This window comes from Condylura cristata, unplaced genomic scaffold (assembly GCF_000260355.1).
Source record: "Condylura cristata isolate star-nosed mole 26May11 unplaced genomic scaffold, ConCri1.0 scaffold00003, whole genome shotgun sequence".
In the NCBI taxonomy this organism is placed as follows: Eukaryota; Metazoa; Chordata; class Mammalia; order Eulipotyphla; family Talpidae; genus Condylura; species Condylura cristata.
The window spans coordinates 48094169-48121788 of record NW_004567104.1 but is presented as its reverse complement, the minus strand read 5'-3'; the positions used below and the strand labels follow the sequence as shown (position 1 = coordinate 48121788).

At 36.8% G+C, this 27620-nt stretch overlaps 2 protein-coding genes across 2 annotated transcripts in view; one reads left to right on the top strand and one right to left on the bottom strand.

The window, feature by feature from the left end:
• The window catches only part of CMSS1 (cms1 ribosomal small subunit homolog (yeast)), a 326190-nt gene that overhangs the window by 19003 nt on the left and 279567 nt on the right, over positions 1-27620 (top strand). The gene's annotated exons all lie outside the window — the stretch shown is intronic.
• FILIP1L (filamin A interacting protein 1-like) overlaps positions 506-27620 on the bottom strand; it is a 30908-nt gene continuing 3793 nt past the window's right edge. The window contains exon 2 of the mRNA XM_004675256.2: positions 506-3959. Coding sequence (XP_004675313.1) covers positions 1169-3844 — 2676 coding nt within the window. The 5' untranslated portion in view covers positions 3845-3959 and the 3' untranslated portion in view covers positions 506-1168. The remainder of the gene's footprint in view (positions 3960-27620) is intronic.

The following is a 27620-nucleotide window of genomic DNA, read 5'->3' as shown; positions in this document are numbered from 1 at the left end:
TTCAGTATCAGAAGTTTTAGGGTGCTTTGGCTGAGTTATTCTTACCTACCTTGCAAATGACATAATGATAACCACAGAAGAAATTACCTGTGATTTAAAAATAAGCCTTCTTTCTAACTTGTGTTTGTGACCATCTTTAGCTTTTGTTTGCTTTGTGAGAAGGTAAAAAAATATTTAATTGTAAGCCTCAGAATGCAGCCTACTTACAAGCAAGGTAGAGTCACTTACCTTCAGTAATCCAAACTATTTTGGGAACCAAAAGGACTAAGAATGACATTTTTGCTTTGAAGCAGGGTTCAGTGGTTGATTCTGGGTTTAAATGTAGACATACGTGTTTTATGGTGGGTTTTGTCAATGATAGAAATACAGTCAACTCTTGATTATCCAGGTAACTTGTATTTCCAAGTAAGTTTTTTTTTTTTTACTTCCCATCACATTTCAAACCTTTTTACTTTCACTATCAGGTCATATATGAACACAAGTGATTTAAAATCACAAACACAAGTGATTTAAAATTATTTTATTCAGTTATTATCAGTGAACATTTATTAAGTTCCTAAGATGTGCTAGCACTTTGCTAGGCACTGGGGATATTGAAACACATATAAGTTTGCCCCTGAGAGAACTTACAGTTCACTTCAAAAGCAAAAAGACAGTTTTTAAAATTTGTTTGAACCATTTCCTCCTCCTCTAATACGTGATCAGAAGTTGACTGTAAGTGGGATCTTGTTTGTTTTTAAGGAAGACTAGACATATGAATGGGGAAAAAATTCTTTGAACATGCAAAAATATAACACAAAATATAAAAGAAAATTCAGCAAGCAGTGGTAAAAATAACAAATTATTTTATATTGTTAAAGTATTTCACCAAAACAAGTTGCAGTCAAATTAATGTGAGTTATGGAAAATGAAATACATTAAGATGTATTTATACAGGTGCAGACTAAATATTTTCCATACAAGTATGTAAATGAAAAGATATACAGTAAGTGCACACTTGATACAACTATGCAGGCAACAGTTAGTTTCAGATACTCTTGAATAGTTCATGCACAAACTTTCCCAAAGTACACATTCAGCCAGTCTTTTGGAGGATTTTAGAGGGATAATTAAAAAGGACTGAGTTCCTTGTAAGTACATCAGTATAGAGTGGATGAGGGTGAGGGTCTCAATTATATATATTACTTACTGTAATTTGTGATTGTCGAGGAAGAGGTGTGGCTGTTGGTGTAATAGTAATACTGCTGGTGACTTTATTGGTTGTTTTGTTTAGTGCCCCATTAGTTAAACCTTGAGTTCGGTTATCCTGCGTTGGTGTTGAAGGGCTGGCAGGCCTCAGGGGGCTGGCTACAGCTTGCATGTAAGGATTTCCTAAGTGAATGTGGATTTTATTATCCTCAGTAGTTATCACACTTGCACTATTACTGTTTGAACGTTGAAACTGCCATGATGACTGCCGGTCTGGAGAGACTCTGAAAATCGCATGCTTGGCGCTGATTTCTAATGGCTCTGGGGAACGTCCCTGCTCAGGAGAGCTAGCTGAACCAGTCACAGCCAAAACCTGAATGGGTGACATTGTCCTTTCTGGGGTTATAGAACCACAGGACTCTGGGGTCTGTGCTCTGGCAAAGGCTGCCATGGTAACTGGGGACATGCCTTGTTCTAAATTCATGAGACCTTCTGTAGAGGTTTTGGGTTTTACTGGTGTTATGGAGGCATTTTGAAGGATGGTTATCCTTTGCTTTGGGGTGCCACAGTTTGGTATCACTGCAGTGCTTGTATAAGAGTGAGGGCTCTCGGTTGTTGGACTTGTGATTTCGAGAGTGGCAGTGTTTTGGACATGATCTGGAGTAACCTTTATATGAAGTGGCTGTCCAGGTGTGTGACTTAGGACTAGATCTCCAGGTTGCACAAAGTTGCCATTGGTTTTAGTTTGTATTTTTCCATTCTGAGGAAGGCTCTCCTTGGATTTCATCCAAGGAATCCATAACTTCCTATTAACAGGACAGGGGGTAGATGAACTGCATTTGAAGGACAACATGGACTCCTCGTCATTAGGGTCCTCATCCTGGTCCTCACTCTCATATAATTGACCATTGATGACTGCTTGTTCCAAAGGAATGAGACTCTTGTAATCAGGTGGCTCACTGTCTACTGCTTCTGTTTGAACTTCTTTAGAAAATACTTGCGGGTCAGAGACTCTTCTTCCATTTAGATTAGGCCGGAGGCTTTTACTGAAATGTCGGTACCTCTCTAACTCTTTAGTGAGGTTTTCAATCTCTCTTCCTAAATCTCTGTTCCTATTTTCTTGTTGATTGAGTTTCTTTTGCAGAACTGAATGGTCTCCCTGAAGATGACATATCAGGTCCTCTGTTGCCATGTATTCATGAATTTTCTCTTTCAGTGCATCCACTTCTCTGGAAAGGTGTCCTGATTTAGCTTCTTCTTCTTGAAGTCTTTTGAAAAGCCATTCTTCTTGGCTAGCCTCTGTCTTTTCTGCTAACTTGTACTTGGCAAGTTCCATTTTAACATTTTCCAACTCTTCAGATAAAAAGTGAGCTTTCTCTCGTTCACTAGCATATCTTCTTTCTAGCGTCTCATACTCATCTTCTGTTTTCATAAGATCATCTTCAATGGCTTTCATATCATTTAACTTCAGTTTCAGTCTTTCCACTTCCTGAGATAGCTCTTTAATCTTATTGTTTTCTTGGTGTAATGCTGTTGTGGACCTACTAGAATCATGATTTAATTTGTTTAAGAAATCTTTCTCAGTTGCTTCCAATGATTGAAGCCTATTTTTCAGCATATTAACTTTGGACAGGAGATCATTTCCTTTCTCTTCTTCCACTTTCAATTTGTGTCTTAGATCATCTCTCTCCTTGGTAACACTGTACATTTTTTCTTCCACATCAGTTTTAGACTTCAGTGCCCTTTTGGTTTCCTCAATTAACTTTTCTGTAACTGTTGTCACTTTATTTTGCTCCACTTGAAGCTGAGAGGCAGCAGCTTGTAATTTATCTTCAGTTTGCTTTAATTTTTCACTCATTGTTTTCCTTTCATCTACTAGCATCACAGTCAATGTTTTCAGTTTAGTTAAATCATCTTTTAGGGTGAACTCTGTCTGTTCTAGTCGACTTTCAATAGCTTCTAGCTCTTGGATCCTTCCTTTTAAACTCTCCAGTTCTTGAGTTAACTGCTTTGTGGTCATCCTTTCTTTTTCTAAACTGCATTTTAGAGAGTAACATTCTTGTTTGCTTTTGTTGAAAGCATCTTCTAATTTTTCTAGAGCCATAATCCTTTTATTGAGTTTTTCAACCTCAAGTTTAAAGTCTTTAGTCTGTGATGTTTCCTTTTCGAGTCTCTTATTGAGGTCTCTGCACTGTTCCTCCATTTTTATGAGTTCTTCATCCTTCCCTTCCATTTCTAACACACGCTTCCTGAGCTCCTCCACCTCAGCCATGATACCAGAGTTTCCATATTCCTCCTTGTTGATCTTTTCTTTTATATCTTGCAACTCCTCTTCTGCTTTTCTCAAAGACCTGTTTGTCTCTTCCAACTCATCAATTTGCCGACTGAGTGCTGCCAGCTTTTGTCGAAGCTGACGATTTTGGCTGTCCTCATTGGTAAGCTTTGCCATAATTGCCTCTTGGTTCTGGTGAAACGTTGTGGTCTCTGCAAGCAGTTCTTTCTCCAGTCTGCTTGCCTTCTGCTCTGCTTCCTGGACTCTGACTTCAGCAAGGGCTAGTTTAGCATGTGTTTCCTTCTCACTTGTGGTTAGATCCTGGATTTTCTTACTTTGAAGGGCAAGCTGTGCTGTTAGCTTTTGTTGTTCATCCACCACCATCAAAGCAAAAGACTTCAGTCTGGTTAGCTCCTCTTTCAGGGTGGAGACTCTCTTCTTCTTTTCTTGTTCCTTCTTCTTTTGAGACCTGGTTTCTTGTTCAATCAACTTCTTTAATCTGAAAAATATAAGATAAATTATTATGGTGATGGCATACGAGTGATTTGGTGATGGGACGCCCATGGGGATTAAAACTGAGATGAAAAAAGGCACAAAATGCTGTGAAAATATACTACTATATTATTTTAAAAACATATATATATATATATATATATATATATATGATAAATTATACTTTGTAATTGTAAATGCTCCATCTGCAATGGAGCATTTATGTGATTTGGAAATATCACATTAATTATATTAATCATATTAATTCATACAGAATATGCAGAGAAATTCCTGAATTTGATAGAGGAGGAGAATCTGATAAACAAGTATCTTGCTGTTTTGCTTTCCCTGTTCCCTGAATCTCCACCACCCCTCATTGATGGTTAACAATGGCAGTTCACCAGAAGCTTTACTAAAAAAGTAAGGATGAGAATATTTGTTTAAAATTGCTTATGCAATAAAATCAGTAGGCAATCTGGCCTGAGGCTGTGAAAACATGGTTGAGATTCACTTGGTCCTGGTTTCAAGACTGGCCCGACTCCATAAGCTAATTAATGTAGGCAGTTATTTAACATCACTTAATTTCAGTTTCCTCATGTGAAGCAATGGAGGAAATCATTGAATTATCTCAGGGGTCAACTTAAATTTACATGAGATATTTAAGATTCTTAAAATGCTGGCACATAGTAAGCATTTGATAAGTGTTAGCTGTTGCTTTGTTGTTGTTGTTGTTTTTAAATTAATGTGGCCATTATTATATTAAATGGTTTGCTTGTACTATGTACCACACTATACTATGTGGTACATTAACATTTGATGTTCAACTTCCTAATTTTGGTTAAGATACTTTTTTCACATGAGAAGTTATACAGCTCACAGATAGACCTCTCTGCAAATTAAAACTGGGTTGACATTGTGCCAGGTACCACTTCACATATATCTTTGTTATCACAGTAGATGGTGATGGGAATGGAGAGGCATCTGAAGCAACTGAATTTTCATAAAGTGGAAAGAGCACAGAGCTTGATAGGAAATAACTTTTTGATGAGTCAGATGCTAGGAATGATGGAGGAAAAACTATCAGGAACATAATGATTTCCTTTTAAGTGATGATTGTATTAAGACAGTTTTTAATGTTTTCAATACATTGGCCTAGCTGGAGGTTATTTTACATACAATGTAAACTCTTTTCTGCCCACTTTTGTCTTCAATAGTGAGGTCATAGTCTTAAATTTGTGACCCTTTTAATTATATTGGGAATGGGCTGATTATAAAGGATGTAATTACAGCTGTGTAGCATTGTTACACAGAAGAACTGGACTGAAGAACTTGTAAGTGCTTATATTTATTTTCTGATGAAACATAAAGAGTTTTTATACTATTAATCTTCTAGGAATGAATTATCTAAAATGTCTTTAATCTTTGTCACAGAACTTTATTTTTGAAAGTTATTTAAGGATTTGGGAGTACATTTTCAAAGAAAACTAAATGGAGCCAGTCTTCTTGGAAATAGAGTCCCCTTTGTGATATGATGTGTTCTTTTCTCTGATTACATTACTCTAGAGGAGCACATTTTAAAATAATTGCATAATACAAGAATCTCCAGCGTTTTTTGTGAGAAAGATCCCTCTTCTTCTCCTCCCTCCCCCCATTTTTGAACCTGACAGGAGACTGACCTAAGGGTTGTGGTCTGTGAAATTCTGAAGAAGCTGGGCTGAATGCTGGGGTGGGGATGGTGATGATCTCATCCTCAGTCTTGGCAAGAGATTTGCCATGTCTTCTGGCCCTGCCCCACTCCCTGTTTGAGACACCTGGGAGTCTGAAGAGAAACATGGCCCCTCCTTTAAGAGTGGTCATGGGACTTCACAACCTAGTAGCAGAGTCCATAGGAAAACAGCTTTGATGGCAAAGTAACTTTGGCTAAGTGCTTCTTTTGTCCACTTTTGTATTGTATTTAACACTGTGCTGAGCATAACTGTAGCAAAATATTTTCCCCTTTCTAAATTATAGTTCTTGGACTTTTATTAGAGTACAGTCACAAAAACTTTTCAGGATTTCTTTTCAACTTATTAAATAATACCATGTGTTATATCATTTTCATGAAAAAACAGAGGTGTGTTCTCAGGATATAAGGGAAGGAAGACTGTTTTTCAGTGTAAAGAGCATTAACAGTAAATGGTGATTAGTGAATCTTGGCATTGCTGTAACTAGCAAAGATTTCTAAGAAGTTTTATTTATATTTACTGTTTTTGGCTGTAAGCATAATGCATCTTTTTCAGCATGGTATAAGCCATGTTTCTTTTCATGGTTTCTGGGCATTGGCTGGTATCACCTTGTGTTCTAGAACCCCATCTTACAACCCATAATTTGAATATATTTGCTCTCAGCATTTTCTTACTATTTGTTTCTTAATAACTTGCTATTTCCCTGGGCTACTTCCATGAGCACACCATAGGGCCAGCAATAGGTTAGTCACACGGTTTTCAGGAATGGAAAAAGGAGTTAATATGGGGAAAGAGGTATACCCCCAAGCATCAACCTTGGAGCTTAGGGTTGGCAGCCAGTGAGAAGGAATGCCCTGATGGAACTTTTTCAGAACCAGTTGGATGGTGGTAACACTATTACATATTGTATAGGCATGTATGTGTTTGTGGAGAGAGAGATTGAGATTATGCCTCTTTTAGTAGATTTACCCAAAATCACTCACTATTTCTTGTCTTATTTTCAGGATCATTTGAGGGTTGAAGTTTGAGGTTCATTTATTGTTATAAAGGCATTTCTTTGCAAAAGTTAACTTTAAATCCCATGGATTTAAAAAGGAAACCTGACCTATGAGACAAAGTACCCTGAAGAAGGAAGCTAACTGAATTATTAATGCAAGGATAAACACACACATATTTGACTGGGTATATTTTTTTCTTTTAAGATTTATTTATGCATTCAGAACTGGGGTACAAGCCAGAGGTACAGGGGTGGTGAGAGGATTCACCAGAGACAGAGTGGGGAGCAGAGCAGGCAGATCAACAAAGTACACTATTGAGGGGAGTAGTGGGCAGGTCAGGGGTGGTCTGCCGCACCATGTGGGTCAGCTCCGAGGCTGGGGATCAAACTCACACTGAAGCAGTTGCGGCCAGCTTGCAGTGCTGTATCCTAACCCGTTGTGCCTCCAGGGAGGAACCTGTATTTTATCTTTGGGGGAAAAAAGTGTATATGTGTGTGATTAACACTTTAAGCAACTTGCCAAGTGTTGACTGTATTTAAGTTGTTTGAAGTGAACAATCACTTATCCAAAATTTATGATGGCAAATGCTTTAAAAATCCTAGAGTTGGGCCCTCCCTGGTGGCGCAGCGGGGTAAAGCACTGCAGTGAGAAGCTTAAGCCACTTCTGCATGAGTTCGATTCCCGCCTGCCGGGGAGGTGACCACATGGCGTGGCAGACCTCTCCTGACCCGCCCGCTGCTCCCCTCAGCAGTGTACTTCGTCGATCTGCCTGTTCTGCTCCCCACTCTGTCTCTGGTGAAGCCTCTCGCCACCCCTGAGACTCTGACCTGTACCCCAGTTCTGTATGAACAAATAAATAAATCTTTAAAAAAAAAAAAGAAATCCTAGAGTTTTCAAATTTTAGAAAGGCATGTCCGCTATATACAGCTCCAGTAAGGCCCTGTGGCACCATACCACCTAAAGCAAATCTGAATACTTCTGTAGCAAACCTTTGTAAATAGTTTACACTAAGTGGGATAATTAAGATAATAAATAGCTTCATATCTATTCAGGTTTTCATGCAAATGAATTCATTTGATGTCACAAATAGCAAAATCTTTGTTTTTAATTAATAATTCTTAGATTGTAAAAATTGCAGATAAGGGATTGTGGCTGTTTTACACAGTTTTGGTGTCATGGGTGAGGAATGTATGTATTTGAGTGTGGTAAGCCTGCTTCCATTTTAGTATGATTGGTTTTGGGTTTTTTTTTTAAGATTTATTTATTTTTGCATACAGAACTGGGGTACAGGCCAGAAGGGCAGGGGCAATGAGAGGATTCACCAAAGACAGAGCAAGGAGCAGTACAGGCAGATTGATTGAAGTACACTGCTGAGGGGAGCAGCGGGCAGGTCAGGAGAAGTCTACTGTCCTGTGTGGGTCACCTCTGGGGCAGGGGTGGAACTCATGCTGAAGTGGCTTTAGTTTCTTAGTGCTGTGCTTTAAATCACTGCACCACCAGGGAGGGCCTATGATTGGGTTTTTAACCAATAGTAACCTGGTGTTTTGTCTCCATTATTTGTCTTTGCATATAAACAGGTTTTAGGCATTAATGGTGATTTATTTTAGTTTTTTAATAGTACTACAGATTATCTTTGACTTTGGGATTGCTAACAAAATCAGTAAATGATTTTGAGTATCCATATACTAACATATAGATTATAATTATCACCTTTATTTAGTGCTGATGACATTCTGCCAAGCATTGAGCTATGTCTATCAGTTCACTGATTTCTGTTTCTTACAGTAAATTTACAGGATTTAGGGGTAATCTCTACTTTATAAGCTTGAAAACTGAGGCTAAAGAAGGTCAGCAAGGGGCAAAGCCTGTGCTGTTTCCCCATTTTGTCCCGCCAACAAAGAACACAAACCAATATAAGAACCTAGTCTACATACAAAGTGTTCCTATCTTACAGAACAGCAGTTTTCAAGTATTTGCTATTTTATCACCTAAAATTGTTTTTTAATATATAATATACAAAGCTAGCATATTCATGTATAATCATAGCATTTCTCTATGGCAAGTGTTACCTGCTTTTTTCCAGCTCATTGAGATATGTATAACTGACAAAATTGTAAGCTACTTTAAGGCATAGAAAATAGTAATTTGGTAAATAAACTGTGGAAGGATTTCTACCACTAAATTAACACATTCATCACCTTACACGTTCATTTTTGTGCATGTGATGACACTTATTTGTCTTTCTTAGTAGATTTCATTTGTATGCTATAGTATTAACTGTTTTCATCCACCATGTTTTATATTAGATTCTTAGAATTATTCATCTTGTAACAGAAAATTTGTATCCCTTCACCAACCACTCACTAGTTCTGTCACTCAGACTCTCCCCAGCTTTTGGTACTTCACCACTTTTACTCTTTGTTTAAAGGGTCAACTTTTTTCTTCCATTTTCCACATACAAATGATCCTAAGCATTATGTCTTTCTCTGTGTTTTCTTTCTGGCTTATTTCACTTAGCACAATGCCTTCCAGGTTCATCCATATTGTTACAAATGGAAATTCCTTCTTTTTTTTTTTTTCCAATTGTATTTTTTTTTTTTTTTTTTAAGGATGAAAAATATTTCAGAGCCCTTTCTAGTAGCACAACAGGTTAAAGCAGGCATTTCCTGTCTCTCCTGCTGCTCCGCTCAGCAGTGTATTTAGTTCATCTGCCTACTCTGCTCCCCACTTTGTCTCTGGTCATCCTCTCACTGTCCCTGCACCTCTGGCCTGTACCCCAGTTCTGTATGCATAGATAAATAAATCTCTAAAAACAAATTCTTCAATACACTCAATGTTGGTCATTTGTTTATCTTCTTTGGAAAAATGTTTATTCAAATCCCTTATCCTCTGATTAATTTGATCATTTGTTTGCTGTTGAATTGTTTGAGTTCCTTTATATATATTTTGGGTAGTAACCCTTTTTTATTTTCACATCAGTTTTCATTTTTGTACAATACTTGATATCTCTACTCAGGTATAATCCCCATAAAACTCCCACTACCACCACACCCATGAACTGTCACTGTTGTCCTTTGTGTCCTTCCCTCCTGTTTTGATTCCTCTTCCTCCCTGCTGTATGTCTCAATTCTGTAGTTTGCCTGCTGATTTTGTCTTATTTTCTGACCCCTGTTCAGTTCCTTATATACTTCCTATAAGTGAAACCACCTGATACTTTTCTTTTTCCTTCTGATTTTTTTCACTGATCAAATTTTGGATATTAACCCTTTATCAGATACTTAGTTTATAAATATTTTCCCCCATTCTGAAGGCTACCTTTTCATTTTGTTGATGATATCCTTTGCTGTGCAGATGTCTTTTTTTTTTTTTCTTTAAGATTTATCGATTCATACAGAAATGGGATACAGGCCAGAGGTGCAGGGGCAGTGAACAGTAAAAGGATTCACCAGAGACAGAATGGGGAGCAGAACAGGCAGATTAACAAATTACACTGCTGAAGGGAACAGCATGGAAGACAGGAGAGGTCTGCTGCACCATATGCATGACAGGGATCGAACTCATGGTGAAGCGGCTGTGGCTAGCTTTGCAGTGTTGCACTTCTTTCACCCATTGCACTACTAGGGAGGGCCTGCAGAAATCTTTTATTTTGATGTAGCCCTACTTGTTTATTTTTGTTTTGTTGTTTTTGCTTTGTTATAACAACAACAACAAAAAGCCATGCTTAAATTAGAGGAGCTTTCCCCCTCTGTTTTTTTCTAGAACTTTTACAATTTCTGGTCTTACATTCAAACTTTTCATTTCATTTTGAATTTTTTTTTATAAGATGTAAGAAAGGTAAGAGTCAACTTCATTCTTTTGTATGTGAATATCAGGTTTTCCTAGCACCATTTAATGAAGATACTAATCCTTTCTCCATTGTATATGCTGACTCTTTTGTTGTTAACAGGCCATATATGGTTAGTTCCCCCCCCACACACACCCCTCCCACACGCTCTTTTCTGTTTATTGGTCTCTGTTTCTTTTTTGAATGCCAGTCCCTTACTGTTTTTATTACTATATCTTTGTAATATAGTTTGAAATTAGGACATGTGATATTTCATATTTTGTTCTTTCTCAAAATTGCTTTGGTTATTTGTAACCTTTTGTTTTTCCATATAGTAGGGATTTTCTATTTCAATTAAGAATGCCATTTGAATTTTGATAAGGTTTACATTGAATCTATAGATTATTGGGGTAGTATGATTATTTTTATTAAATTCTTTTTTGTTATTAAATTCATTTTTGTTATTCTTCCAACCATGAAAAAGACTTTTTATTTATCTGTGTTCAGGTTGTTGTTAAATTAATCAATGTCTTACAGTTTTCACTATGCAAATCTTTTAGCACCTTGACTGAATTTATTCCTAAGTATTTTATTATATTTGATGCTATTATAATGTGATTGTTTTAACTTGTGACAGTTCTATAATAATTTTTTAAACTAAGTGCCCCTTAACACATTTTAAAACTGACATTTACATTTTTTTTTAATTTAAGGTTTAAATAATTTCAAAAGATAAATCTTTTTAATCTGCCATGTAACCTAAAAGTTATCACTGGCAAACCACTCACTTAAATCAGACATTCAGGAAAGTCTAACCTCATTTTTCAATATAAGTAGGTGTTTAATTACACATGCCTTTGGGAACTATTTTACTTCTAAAAGAGATAAGGCACAGGTTAGGGAGAGATGGGGACTTGCTCTGAGTTGTCTTCAGACCACTGTGCCATCCTTCTGAAGCTGCTGCTGTTCTGCTCTGATGGGACTCCCCAAGAGTGAGTTTTTCTGTGGTTGTCTCATTGCACCTCAGAAGGGTTTCCAACCTAGGCTGATCCATTTGATAAGATTTTATTAAGGAGGCAATTACTTTGAAAGGGTTGTTGGAAAGGAAGAGCCCACAAAGCACAAATACTTTTTGGCAGATCACTTTTGGAAAGCATATGTGTGTGAATAACAGGTATAGACAGTGAAGCCCTTAAAACTCTCCATGCTTGGGCTTTTGAAACTTGTGTTCTCCTCAAGAGTTTGTGTACCTCAGTTTGAGGACTACTGTCTTGGAGTACTCATACTCATGTTCAAGTACTGACACCACAGGATTGTGCAAGTCACTGAAATCTGCCCAATAAAAACAGGTTGTGGAAGCTGGTTTTATAGACACATATGTGAGGTAGCTAAATCCAAATCAGCTTAAAGCAATGTCTTATTACAGCTTTTCTTTAGAATTTCTCTTATGGCCCAAACTGTTATAACAAATGTGATTTATCACTATTATTATGTGCAATGCCAGTTCCTTGTTTCTTGAAAAACATCACATCTGTCATCTTGAATGTTCTTTATTATAAACTATACATTCAGAGAACCTTTTCAGTTTTTATTTACATATACATGTCAGCACACATGTATGACTATATTTTATCTATGCAAACATTGAATGTAATATGCATCATGTAACATACATATGAAGCAGATGGTCCATCTAAATAATATAATACACATCATAACCATAATAATTTATATTATAATTCTTACTACTTTTGATTTTTTGTCTTATGTATAGGATATGTATAATCAAGCCTAATCAACTATAAACTTGGTAAGAACAGGAAACATATGATTCATTTGTGTTTTCTACAGTATCCACCACAAATGAATGTGTTTTGAATGAATGAAAAAAATGAATAAATAGACCTTGTGGAAAATACTTTAGAATTACGTTAAGTCATTTCATTCATTTTTTAAAAAAGATGTTCTAGTGTTTGAATGTATGTGGCATTAAAAAAAATGAAGTATAAATTATTTTCCCATCAGTGTTCTCCAAGTTCATTATTGTCCTCTAAAAAGAATCAAGACTCCTGAAACATCTCCTTCTCTTGCTTTTTCATATCTCTGTGTTAGATTTTCAGAACTCTATAGATTTTTAAAATTTCTATATGTATTGCTTGTTTGAGGACAGGAGAGATGGGCAGTAAATGTTCACATTCTAGCCCCTTACCCTCCTTTGGTGATTTCATAGATACAAACAAAGGTGTGGTTCTTATTTTTTCTTCAGCATGCAGAACTCTACTGGGCAAATGTTTATGATACAAGCAAAATTACATCAACAGCAAATGTAATTGAAAAGGAAATATCTATAACACCATAACATATCATTTACATTTCTACTTTTCCAGTTTTTTAGACAACCGGCTCATGTAAATTTAATGATTGACAAGCAGTAAAAAACAATTCTGCAAGCTATTAATGTCATTGTGTTATTTCAGTTAACTATAACGATCAACCTGTAAATAGTGAACAACTTTAAAGTTAGCTTTGCTTCTTATCTGTTATTTTCAAGAGATAAATACCCCACTGTATTCACTATGTCAATCTTGAATTTAAAGATTTTGATGTTGTGCATATAGCAAGACACTGTCTATTTAATGAACAAACAACAAAGGACTCGCTAGTCCTTAGTATGAGGCTGTACTGAGAAGAACAGGTAAGGTTCCTGTTCTCTAAGACTTTGTAGGCTTTTAGGAAAAAATGATCAGATAATTCCAGTACAATTCAGTAAAGTCTCCAGGGCAGTAGTTCTCAAACTTTTAGCCTCATTAAAAATTGAAGCCTCTAGAGAAACTTTTGGTTGTGTGAGTTATATGTGTCAATATTTACTGCATTAAAAATGCAAAGTAATACATCTATAAAATATTAACATCTTCACTAAAAATAATAAACCCACTATACTAATATAAATACTGCTTTTTTGTGTATAACAGCTTTGTGTAAAAAAAAACAAAAACCCTAGTAAGAAGACTGTGTTGTTTTATATTTCTGCAAATTCTAAAGTCTGGCTTAATTAAGACATTGGATGCATTCTTGGATTTGTTTCACACATTCCATTAGCTGTCATAGCAGTGATGTCACCACATGTCATATAACCACTGAAAAACCCCTTGTGTACTTGTGAGTGAAAATCACTTTGACTTGCAAACCTTTTAAAAGGGACCACATTTGAGAACTACTTACTGGTCTACCTCCTGCTTCAGTATTTTTATCATAAATAAAACTAGTTATTTGTGCCCCACCATAGATAGAAGATTAAAGGTTTTCTGCCTTCAAATTGCCCCTCTCTGTGTTCTTAGGAAACTCCTAAATGACAAAACTGTCTTCGTAAGATATGGTTTTTAGAACCACAATCTGAAATAAAGGCATGAAAACCACATAGTTGCATGATTTTAAAATGGGCCCACCCAGGCCCTCTCTGGTTGCATGACAGGTTAAAGCACAGCACTGTGAAGTGATCTGAAGCCACTGCAGCAGGAGTTTAATCCTGGCCAGGGAGTGGCCCACATGATGTGGCAGACCTCTCCTGGCCTGCTCACTGCTCCCTTCAGCAGCATATTTCAGTCCACTTGCCTGTTCTGCTCCCCACTCTGTCTCTGGTGAATTCTCTTACCCCCTGCACCTCTGGCCTGTACTCCAGTTCTTGTATGCACAAATAAATAATCTTTTTTAAAAATTAAAAAAAAAAATACATGGGTCCCCCCCCGCAGCTCTGTGTAGATGAGCTGACATTTAATTCATTTCAGACCTTTATGAAATAATTATAGTGAGTACCTACTATATGAAGCTACTGTGCTTGTAATTTGTCAGTTTGTTTTTATGGTTGTCAATTGGAAACTTGTCTGTCAAAACATTCCTGCTCCCTTGCACCTCATTGGTCATAACTTATAATAGTTCTCAGTCAACAAACTGTAATGATAACAAATCCTTGGTCTTTTTTTTTTTTTTTTAAAGATTTATTTATTTATACATACAGAACTGGGATACAGGCCAGAGGAGCAGGGTGGTGAGAGGATTCACCAGAGACAGAGTGGGGAGCAGAACAGGCAGATTGAGGAGGTACACTGCTGAGGGGAGCAGCAGGCGGGCCAGGAGAGGTCTGCCACGCCATGTGGTCACCTCCGGGGCAGACGGGGATCGAGCTCATGCTGCAGTGGCCTTAGCTTCTTAGTGCAGTGCTTTAACCCGCTGCGCCACCAGGGAGGGCCCCCTTGGTCTTTTTTTAAGAAAAATTAAACATGAGTGTGTCACTCATTCTAGCCTTAAGTATGTAACCTTACTTCAGTCAATAATCCTATTATTTGCTATCATTCTTGCAGAGTTAGTCAATACATTGTTTTTCTTCCTGATTTGACATGTTAATTACTATGCAGAAAATCTACATATATTTCTTTATTCAGTCTTATATTTGCTTTCATGGGTAGACTTTGATAGTCTGACTGTGATTATATCCCACTATATCTTTTAGCAATTCCTAACTAATAGTTATTTTAATTATTGCATTGCATCAGTAGCAGCTATGTTCACGGTATAGGACCACAGAGCTCTAAATGTTTGCAAAGTAATTACATGGAATTTATTGGAAAGCTTCCTTACATTGAGAGAGGTTCTTGGTAATCAGGCCTACAATTTGTTTCCTTGCTCTAGCCCCTGCTTTTTCAATGGGGCTTTTCATTGTTTTGTCTAATTTTTAGGAGCACTTGTAAAAAAAAAAATAGCCATGACCAGTCTTTTTCATTCTATTTATACTGCTTCCTTTTATTTCTCTTACAAGTCAAAGGTTTTTTAAAAATTACAACCACTGCATACCACAGTCATAATGCAATGCTTAATTCATTTGACTTGGTCAGCAAGATCTGGGAGAACAGTAACACTTTTTTTGGCATCTGCTAGATGAGTATGAGTGTGCATCTGTATCTGCTTTATGTCCTTATTACTGAAAATCCTGTCATCATCTTTGAGAGCATTTAGAGACACCATAAATGGGTCTAGATCCAGCTAGCTGGTTACTATTTTCCTTTACTGTGAAACAAGAACTAGGGCATGAAGTAATAAAGGAGGCTTTAGCTGGTGTCAGAGGAATACATGGTAAAAGTGGGACACCATGAGTCAGAACTCTTCATCATCTGAACAATCTTGTTTGGCTCCCTGGGGGTCAGAAGAAGGGAAGTAATAACGTGTAAATTGTCAAATGACCTATTAATAAAAGAAAGCTTGGGAGTGTTTAGCAGAAAAACAGGATCCTGAAAAGAGTGCATGAAGTCCTCAAATTAAATGGAGGAACTGGTATTGTGGTAAATTTCACTCCTAAAAGCAAGAAAAAAGAAAAAAACTGAGACAAAGTTCTAGAATTAAAAAACAAAACAAACAAAAAACGATGGTGAGGTTTCAAGATCAGAAAAGGCTGGTCTGAGTGTTCACAGGCACTGAGTGTGATGAGTGATACTACAAAGAGATTATTTTCAACTTTAAATTGTGGAATCAACTAGGAAAAACTCTCCAAGCCTCCATCAAAGGGCCAGGTGGAGACTTAAACGGTGCTTAGTCTAAGCCTGGGAGAGGAAATAGGAACAGGGAAGGACAGCACATGTAAGTCAGCATCTTACTTAGATCCTGGAAAATACGTTCTTGTTTCTTCAATGCTATACTGTCATTTTTCTAGAAAGAACCATCAGATAATGGATATTCATTTAATACTACTATGCTTTTGTTTCTAGATTTTAAGCTTTTTTATTAGAAAACGCCTACTCAGATGCATTTTTCTTTTTGCCTCTTACTTAGATGGCTTTGTTCATTTTTTGCCATACTTACAATTTATTATGGTTATCAAGAAGGAATTTTTGGAAAACCAATTAATGCAAATAACTGCTACACTGAAGAGCCTGTTCTTTTTGTGTTGTTTTCCCTATCCCACACATAAGTCCGAATGAGGTTCTTTATCACTTGAAGCAAATTCCTTAGATAAACTTCAACATTTTTTCCTTTCCAGACTTTGTATTTGATTGCTCCTACTACCCCTTTCCCTCCTGCCCCCCCCCAAACAAAACCTAGCATGTCTTTCAATAGATTCAGACTTCAGAGGGGTATGTCCTGATTTTCAATGCCTACTATGACAACTATGAATGACTTCCCTTGTCTGCCATGTAAGTCTCTAAGAAGATTCATTCAAAAAGCCACCCAATATGTGGTACCTTGGATTATCACAGGTATGTGTGTTTCTTAGAGTATCTGATACATGGCAGCAGGGTCATCTGTAAGTTTAAATTTGATGATGATGTCATGATATTGGACTTCAGCTTCCTAACACTTTCATTGTTTATCATTCTTTCCATTCCTTCCTTCCCATTTCTGTGGTTGAATTTGTACTTTTGTTATCTGTGTGATCTGTGATCTGTATCTTAGCAGTCTGACTTATAGTAGCCTTCTTTTAAATGGGGTTGAATTCTTTTGAATGTCGTATTTCCTACTACCCATTCCCTATTGTTCCAGGTGGAGATAACACTAATACAGGTGGCTGAAAAGGACAGGTGGGGTACCCAAAAAGGAATGTATGCATTAGCTAGCCCCAAAGCACCAATGAGATACTATGGGAGTCAGGTAATGCGGGGGAGAAATTTAAATGAAGTTTGATTTTTACTTTGAATCTTGGCTTCCCCACTTCTACCCCACTTCTAGTGTAACTGAGCAATCTCTTTATTTATTTATTTATTTATACATATAAGAACTGCGGTGTAGGCCAGAGGTGCAGGGGGTAAAAGGGCTCACAGAGTGGGGGAGCAGAACAGGCAGATCTACTGAACTATACTGCTGAGAGAAGGAGTAGGCGAGACAGGAAGAGGTCTGTTGTGCCATGTGGGTCACCTCCCTGGGCAGGGATTGAACTCATGCTGCTGTGGCTGGTGATAGCTTGATAGCACTGAAACTTTAACAGCTGTGGCAATTGGAAGCCCCCTGTTATTGTATTACTTTACTGAGAAATCTCCATATTAATTCTCATAAGTCAGATCCTGAGAGTGGAAGAAGCTTGTCGTATTCTGTGCTACGTGATCTTCTGGGCAAGAAACATTTTGGGATGGTTCTGTTATCTCTTCTAACTGACAGTGTTAGTGGCAAGGGGGTGAGGGGTGTTTGTGGTTAGGGTTGCTTTGCATTGTAGAGTTATAGTAGCATGTACCTACTCAATACCAGAAATAACACAGTACCCCCCAACTTAGTTTTGATAACAAGAATTATCTCCCCACACTGCAAAAAGAAAAAAAAAAGACAAAAATCACCTCTGGTTGAGAACCACCATTTTAGGAAATAGTTTGGCAAAACTTTTTAGATTTTTGTTGATGTTAGTTGTCTCTGAGAGTTGTAACACTTCATTATCTGCTGCTCAAATTTGGGATTAGTTAGTATTTTCCATTTCTCTTTTGTCCACAGATCTACTCAAGAGCTCTCCCGCCTTCCTGGAAGAAAACAATGCTAAGAATATACATTATTCAGTGAAATGTCATAAATCCACTCTGATATTTTGCTCTCTTTATCTGTTTTTTCATTACTTAAGTGAGAACATGCATTTTCTCTTCTGGATCAGATACTCGGAGAATTAGTTTTCTTGTGGACTCATAGGTGGAGTGGGCTAGTTTGACACAGAACTGGAGAACACAGTCTTTTTTTATATGTACTACTTCTGGGTTTGGTTTCTATATGATAAATGTGGAGAATAATATTGAGGATGTTTTCTGTTTTTGAGCACCTCAAAAGAAAATACAAAATAACAGGTTAAAGAATGGATTACTAAATTATCTGAGAATATGAGGTTTTCATAGTATTGTTTAATTAGTTTTGTAGTTATAAAAAGTTTATTTTGCTAACTTTTTTAACTCTTCCATTTCAGTCTTGGATTTTAGATTTGCATTCCTAAATATATATAGTAATACATGTTTTAAAAATATATCTATCTTAAAGGTGTGCTGTGAAATGTCTTCTCATTCTTGAGCTGCCCATTTACCTCTCCCCAGTCTATGACCAGATAGTTTTCTTATATATGCTTCTAGGATGTGTTTGAATATATAAGTAAATGCAAATAAAGAGTTTTCTTCTCTCTTTTTTTATTTATAATAGTTTATTTTTACATCATTTTGTATGTTTTTTTTTCCTCAATTGTAATCCCCGTGGGTTTCCCATCACCGAGTACCCATGTGCCATCACCATAGTCCCATGCACTTCCCTCCCCCCTTTTTCCCCTTTTTAAAATAAAAAGTAACTTAGTTTTAGCACTGGCACCTTGATTTATTTTGCAGTTTAACATCTCTTAGAGATTTTCCCATTAGATCAGAGATATTCCCATTAGGGAATAAAAATTACCAAAACTGCTAAATAAACCCTTACTATTTAAAGCTTTAAAAATTAAAATTTATGGAACTTTTTAAAATCAAATAATGTCGAAGAATGGGAATCATTTACTATTTTGAAACTCTTTAATATTAAAATAATTATAATAGGCATCTCCCTGGTGGTGCAAGGGACTAAGGCTCAGCACTATGAAGCTATCCACAGCCACTGCAGCACTGATTTTGAATCTTGGCCAAGGAGCTAACATGCATAATGCAACTGACCTCTCCTGCTGCTCCCCTTAGTGGTATATTTCAGTAGATTTGCCTGTTCTGTTCTCCACTCTGCCTCTGGTGAATCCTCTCACACCCAGCACCTCTGGCCAATACCTCAGTTCTTGTATGCATAAATTAATAAACTAAAAAATTATAATAGTAATATTTTATTTTAACTTTATAACAGCACCTTAATGTTGCATATTTTTACAATGTGTATCTGCATTTTCCTAGTTGAAAACTGAAGTCCAGGCAGATTAATTACCATATAAGGCACTGTTATGGTAATCTTGGAACTGAAACAGTTCCCAGCTTCTGCCTAGTGTGGGACATAGCTTATAGAAAGGAACAAACATATTAGGGGTCTACTTTGTGCTACTTGATCTTAGTCTTTACTACAACTGTATGAAGTAAATAATATTTCCATTTTACAGAGGATAGGGACAAAAAAACCCTGAAAATCAGAGAGGTTAAATAATTCGCCGAGCAACACAAATAACCAAATCAAAATAAAATCTCATTAATTACAAAGCATGTGTTCTTTCCATTTATTCAGGCTGCAGAGGTGCTAGAAAGCCCAGAGAGAGAATTGGGCTCTTCTCCCTTTCTGTCAGTGTAAGTTCATTCTGGCATTCTGTCCTTACCTCCTTGGTTACCCCTTCCTATTATTCTCTTGCTCACTCTACTCCACTCCACTTATACCAACTTCCTTTGTGTCCCTTGAACACAACAGGATCTGTGGCCTGACTGGCTCCCCAAGGAGCCACTGAACTTACTCCCTATACCATCTGCCATATTTTACTTATTTGATTATTGTCGGTATCTCCTACTAGAACATAAACTTCATTCCAGTAGGTTTAGGGCTATGTGTATGCATGTGTGCGTGTGTTTTTCATTCAACGATTATTCAATTACTGGTATATTCAACACTATAGTTCAAAAATAGTGCTTCATATTTATTGATGTTCAATAAATATTTGTTAAGTATTTGAACAGATATCTTAATTCTGTTTTATCAATTTGGAGTGTAAGAGTAACTGTAAGAAACAGATACTGAGTTCCTTTCTTCTACCAGCTATGGATAATGGTAAAGACTTACCATTTACTGAGCAACTGTTGTATGCCATGTACCATGTTCTGGAAAGTCCAGGCAGTGAATATCCCCCATTTTAAATAAAATAAAAGTTAAATAATTTGCCAGATTATCAATTGGCATTCTGGTTCTTCAGAATGCCCATGTAGCTGTTGCTCGCCACACCTCCTATCTCACATATCTTATATACCATACTCTCCAGTGAATTTGTGTGTTGTAATATTCTGCCCACCAGAGGCACAGAAAACGAGTGCCACTTGTAGTACACTGTTTTGTCGCAGCATTTTCTTAAGTTTATGGCCACTTCAGCCTTGATCATGATACATTACCAAATATTCTCTTAATCACTGCAATAATAAAATAAGTTTAATCATTTGGCACAAATTCATAATTATTTTTAGATGATTTTAAAATTGTGATTTTTGCCAGTAATAACATCTCATGTTCCCCAGAGGAATGGGTTTGTCAAAAATACCATTTCCGTAGAACATTTCAAGGAACCTAAAGTTCTCGGAAAATGTTTTTAATAGGCAGCCTTTTCTTAGACAGACTTCAAAGGCATAGAACTATATAATTTTATAATTGTCAGAACCGGTTTTACCTAATTAAGAATATTTCCATGTATTTTTTTATTGTTCAAAATGCATTTGTATTTAGATGTGCCTTTTGTAACTTAGAGGTTTGAGAAAAACAAAAATGGATTCTTTAAAAGAGCATTCTAATGTGGCTACAGAATTTTTTTTCTATTCCCAGATCACCTATTATGTATATACATCATTCAGATAGATGTTACAAATAGGTATTTTAGAGAATTAGTGTTATTCTTTTTTAACACTTGTTAGCTGGTTGATTTTCTCTTATTACCTCCTTTTTAAAAACTTACAAAGTTATCCTTTTCCAGGTCTTATTCTAAGCCAAAAAATTTAGGCTCCTTGTTTCTTAAGTCTTTTTTAAGGAGCCTTTTCCTTTTATTTGACTTTTGTGCATTAATTCACTGGTGTTTATTTTATCAGATTTAATATAAAAGGCCAAACAGGGACCAGTCATGTGGATGAGTTCACTGGTTTTCACCTCTATGTCATCTGACTGCTTGCACAAAGGCAGTGGCTAATGTGGTATGTTTGGGAAACCAAACATTTTGTAACTTGTTAGTGGGAAATTCAAACTTCAGAAATTTTGAAACCACAACAACAGAGGCTTTTGTTTTATTGTGATTACTGAAGTCACACAGTTTGCCATGAGAAAAAGGGAAGCTGGGAGCCCAGAGTATAGTTTGTAAAGCATTTTAGTCCCTAGAGAACTTTTTCCTCTTCTTTTTAACTACAACTCAATAAATAAGGGGTAAGGGAACTGGGAACATTTAATATTATTGATTGATATTCAGAGGTTAGAGCAGTGGAAGATGAAGGCTGATGCCTGGCGTGGCTTTCTCCTGAACAAATTAGATCCTGACCATAGTGAGCATCTTCTATTTATCCTTACCCACACTTTTCCTAGTTTCTGAGGATGATTCCTACTTCCCTCCATGATGTTCTGGTGAGCTAGAGTTTGGGCCATATGTAAAGTTTTATTTCAGACAAATGAGAAAGTTTTATTCCAGACTTTATTGGAATATACAGTGAATGACCATTTTTTTGAGTCTTTGTTTTATCCTTTTTTATGTACTGTATAAACTGAAATTATTTTAGTTGTCTGAGGCTTCTTTAATTTTCTCTTGATTCACAGTTCAGACCATCTAGGTTATTTTCCTTTTATGCCACTTCTGTGTATTGAAAAGAATTTTGTGAACACAGAGCTTGATCCTACTTTCTCTTCTTGAGTTAGTTTTTTCCAAGATGAATCTGATCTAGGGGATATTAAGCTTGTGCAGTAAGGGGCAATTTCACTAGGCTATTATAGTTATTAGTAACAAATCTGGGAGAGGTGAGGACAATCACTACTCCACCTCCCCTAACCACTGTTCCCTAAATAAGTTGCATCCTCAGTTTTTTTTTTTAATCCATGTGAAAACTATGGCAAATTTAAAGCTCATATAGTTACCTTGTTTTTGTGTCATGTGAATTAATACCCATTCATTTTTGCCCTAACTATATCTTACCTTGTGATTTAAATTTTCAGGAGGGTAAGTTATTTTACATTCAGCCACTGAAAGCATGTTTTTTAAAAAAGCATTTTCACTACCCCTCACTTTTAACCATCCTTTAAACGCAGCTAAACACAAAAGAAAAAGCCAAAACACCAGTTCTTGAGCAATTGAAAAGCCAGAAAGACGAGTCATGTACCTCATGGACAGGAAATATTGTACCAAAATCTGACTTAACTCTGTGACCTTGCTTCAACTCCTGTCCTTTCAACTATATCAATAAGAAAGCAGTAAGTTTTGTCTTTGAGCCTGTGATGATTCTCAAATCTCAGTTCCACAGAATAAAAATCTCCATCAACTTTTAGATTCCCTTTCTCCCTCTTCTGTACAACTTCTGTACAAATTCACATGTCAAAAATGTACATTTCTTTCTAACAGAAGAGATTTTATGACTCATCATGTCTCATAACTTTATGGAGACCTTAATTGGAATTTTCTGAGATTTAGGTTTATTTATGATTCTTTATATGGAAAGCATTTATTGTAGTTCAAGTTCATAAAGCTACTATTAAAGTAAAGAAGTAAATCATTTTAGTGTCTGACACTCAAAAAAAAATGATAAGTTGCAAGTATAATTAAAGTGTTTTCACTTTATAATTATTTAAATTAGCACCTCAGAGGACAAATTTCAATTATTTGCTTTTGAAAGAGAATCTTTATTATCTGTGGCAGGGATAAAATAAAAACTATTTAGTAGAAATTGTAAGATTTGTCTTACACATTCACTTTTTATGCATGTCTCTCAGGCACCTTAGCCTTTTAAGGTAAAACAGGTATCTTTTAAACCTTTATGCTCTTTGGTCCTTTACTCAGTATAAAGTAACTTCTTACTCCTGGCAACTAAGACATCATTAGGAAAGCTCAAATGGGTTTCTGACAGAAGTGTTTCCCTTGTAGCAGGAATGGATAAAGAATAACATCACCTTTCAAATGACTAGGTTTGGTTACTATAGATAATGGATTTTCTCCAGTAAATTTAATCCTCTACTTCACTTTATGGCTGGCTGTAAGAAAAATGAGCTCTTTGGGACTGCATCCTACAAAGTATCTCCTCTTTGGCCTTGAGGCAACTCCTTATGCCCCAACCTGGTTGAACCCTGTAGCAATGGTACTACAGGGTTTAATTTTCTTAAGATGGCTTCCTTTCTGGGGAATTCCAAGTTGTTCTGAAGACCAAATAATGTATTTAAAAATCACATTTGGGTGTTCTGATCCTGGTTCAAACCTAGTTTCTCTTTTTACCTTGGATTTCCTTTTTATAATAGACTTCCAAGGACTAAATCTGCCTTTTAAAATCTTGGTCTAGGGCAAGGGGTTAAAGCCCAGCCCTATGAAGCTATCAGCAGCACCAAGAGTTCTATCCCCAGCCAGAGAGGTGACCCATGTGTTACTGTGACCCTGTTGTGCCCACTGCTCCCCTCAGCAGTATATTTCAGTTAGTTCACCTGTTCTGTTCCCCACTCTGTCTCTGGTGAATCGTCTCACCCCCTGCGCCTCTGGCTTGTACCCTAGTTCTTGTATGCATAAATAAATAAATCTTTAAAATAAAAAAACAAAATCTTGCTCCATTTACATTTCATTTTCCATCTAATTTGTGTCATTTTAGCTGATTCCCCATTTTTGAGTCTCCATATTCCTTATTGTTTTGTGACAAACATTCTAGATTAGTTTATACCAATGGCTAATTTGTTTTTGTTACATTAGTTTTACTCTTGAATTAAATGTAAGCTCCTTGAAGGATTTGATCCTTCTGTATCCCTCACATGGGCTTGAACTTGATGCATAATAAATATGATCAAATGCCTGAGAAGTCAGAAGAACCACTTCTTTGGGGAATATAACCTCCTCTTAGAATAGATAATACCTAAAGTTTTCACAATTTACTCATTAGAGCAGGAAAAGGAGAAACAGTTTTAATCCTGTCACTTCTGAGAAGGTAGAATCAGCCAGTGAAGAATTCACTTGGACACAAATTTAGATGAAGTCCAGATGTGGGAAATTTGGCCAGAGAATCTTAACTGTGTCTGAGTCACTGAATCTTTTCTCAGTGAATTTTATGACTGTAAGAAGAATCTCAGAGGCACAACTTTGAGGGAAGTGAGTGGAACCCCAGATCACTTGACAACATTGTTCTCATTTTTATCTGAAAAACCTCAGTTGGCCCCATATATCCAGTTGTATGAAAGCGTGAAGGATGATATGCAACCTCAACCATAATGTATTTCTTTTAATAATATATGTAATAGAGTTTAACTATCTTGGTAATATATGAATTGATGTTATTTTTAAAGAATAATCTTCCCTTTAGAATCAAAGGATTGCTTTTCACAAAACTATGGGGTATTTCACCTCCTTTGTCATTTCCAATAAACACACTAACAAGCCAAGTCTAGTTCATTGCATGACCTTTTGTCTTTAGCAAGAAACCAGGAACTTTCTCATGCTCTCTCCACGCTTCTAGACCAACCAGCTCCTTCCTTTTCTTCAAATGTAACAGCAACAGTGACTTAAGTCTTGTGAACCCAAATGTGATGAATGTTTTACATTCCTCTTGTGATTTCTACTTGGAGACTTATTTTTGTTTTCACTTATAAAAAGAATTTTAAAAAGAGAGAGAGAGAGGCTTAGGTCACCTTTAAACTTTTGTTCCAAGGCTGGTGGGCTATGGGAAGTGATAAATCTGGCATATTTGCTCCTGTCAAAGCGGCCCATCATGAAGGGTTGATTTCATCACCATGGCTGTTCTCAGTACAATAATTTGGAGCAATCACAGGCTCAAGTGCTATAGTTAACATTAATCTTCTCACAGCATAAGTGAGGACTTTTCCCTGTTCACATTCCTTTCCTTTGCTAAAGCTAATTTATCTCTGTCATGATAGAATCAGTAGCTTGTGTTTTTATATATCCTTTGGTTCTACTTGACTAGCTTTACATTAGGGCTTATTGCTCGCTATGATACCCTCACCCATATTGGGAGAAAGATATGGTAGCTGACATTGTTTCCTTTGTGTGTGTGAAGGCTTATCCAGTGACTGGATGGCAGAGCCAAATCAAGACTTCAGATTTATGAACCATTATTAATACTCTTTAGTTTTACCATTGAGAATTTGTCCAGATCAATTTAGTCTTATTAGTAAGGAAGGTTGGAGACTGACTATATTTTGTTGTAATTTTTAAAAGCAGCCCCACACTGTTTGTCTTTATTTGATTTTTATGCATAGCTGACCTGTTTTACCTACATTGCTTTATCGAGTCCATTAAACAGGAGCAAGAATTGGGACCATGATTGAAGCTGTTGTGCAAAAGCTGCTGCTGATCTTAATTCTTGTCATCAGCATGCCGCCATCCAGTAGCTGTAGCTGGGCTGGAGAATGGTGGGGTGTCTGGAGAACTTAGTTCAGGGCCTGTTGTCTTATCTTATGCTTAGCACAATATCAGGTAGACACTCAGTAATATGTTTGCTGCTAATGAGGGATTATTAGCCAGCCTCACCATGGAGTTTCTAAACTTCAAAAGTATTAAAAACTACTTCTTTTCTGTAAAACCAGGTAGGTTGGTGGATTGCCCACAGAAATCTTGGAATCAAAGTAGTTGGAAGGCTGGCTGCTAGTCTGTAGCAGCCAGAGTTTGCAAGGGCAAACTCTGTGGACCTAGTTACTGTATCTTACAGGCCTTCAGCGGAGGCCCAGGTGTTGGTTAAAAAACAGAGCAACCTACCATTCATTAAGGTCAAAACCACTGCACTCTATTTTTGCTTCAAGTCCATTCCATACCCAAGGGCAATTCACGTGGTCTTCTTTCACCACCTTTATTTTCATTATTTAGGGGAGGAAGCTAAAGTGAAGTAGGTAGAGGTGGGCCAGGGCAGAGCAACATCTGATTTAGTCTGCCTACACACACATACTGTGCAGTGCGCTAAACAGATTTCACTGTCCTTGCTTTCATCTGATCCTAATTTGTATTTTGTATCTGTAAGTTAATTCTATGGTTACTTCAAATAGTAGTGGTAGAGATTTGTTTGGGGCTTCTGAACAAAACCTACAAGAAGGGGTTCTTTTCAGCCCACTATTGCAGATTTTTTTTTCCAAAAAAGCTTTTAGATTGTAATTTACTTGTTTATACATGTATCTACACCCTTCTTGTCCCATTGAAACAACTGCTAAATATAGCTAGTTGTTACCTTTCTATGTGCTAGAGGTAAAGTTGGTTGCAAAATGGAGGCTCAAGGATATATAGTCCAAAATACAGACAGTAAACAAATTAAGCAGTTAGTGTGTAATTTAATGGTATGTAGTGGTGTACAGTATGAAGAAAAGTAAAGCAGGGTAAATATCATTAAGAGCTTATAGCCTTCATTGGCGACCTCCTGTGATATTTTTAAAGAGATGGTTCTAAAGGCATTGAGTCACACTTAGCTTTGAAAATGAATCTTCTAGCTGGGAATTCTGAGAAGTTAAAATGCTTAGAGGATGCTGAGGTCACTTGTCCCGTTAGTAGTTCAGACTTAAATATCTGTGACTATAGAGCAAAATAGTCTTACAAAGGTACCTCCTAGCATGATGTCAGAGAGTAAATTTTGCTACCCAGAGAACCTTTATGTCTACTTATTATTTGTCTCCTCTGTCCTTCCATTATCACTTCCCTATTTCTTCTTATCCCATTGTTTTAGCTGGCTGAACTGTATTGATTTTTACCTCCTTCCTTGCCTTTTGACTTCTTTCTGTTTGTACTTATTAAAAATTAATGGATTTTATATTCAAATTAATACCTACAGAAGTGAGACTTCTTCTGGTGCTATTCTCTTCTTCTCTTTACTTCCTACCACTAATTTAAGAAGAAACCAAAGGATGAGGACTAAGAATGCAGGGACTCTGGCTCTCCCTGAGCAGTTTTATCTCTCTGATGCAAGTAACACTGTGAACATCAGTTTCTTCTGTAAATGGAGACAATTTGGATCAGATGGCCTCTAAGCCTTCTTCCTCTAGCTATAAAGTCCTGAGTATATTGTGTGTGTGTGCGCGCGTGTGTGTGTGTATACATGTACTTCTTAGAAATTAAGATGAGTTTTTTTTTTTTAAGATTTTATTTATTTATGCATACAGAACTTGGGTATGGGCCAGAGGTGCAGGGGCGGTGAGAGAATTCATCAGAAACAGAGTGGGAAGCAGAACAGGCAGAGCGACGAAGTACACTGCTGAGGGGAGCAGCGGGCAGGTCAGGAGAGGTCTGCCACGCCATGTGGTCACCTGCGGGG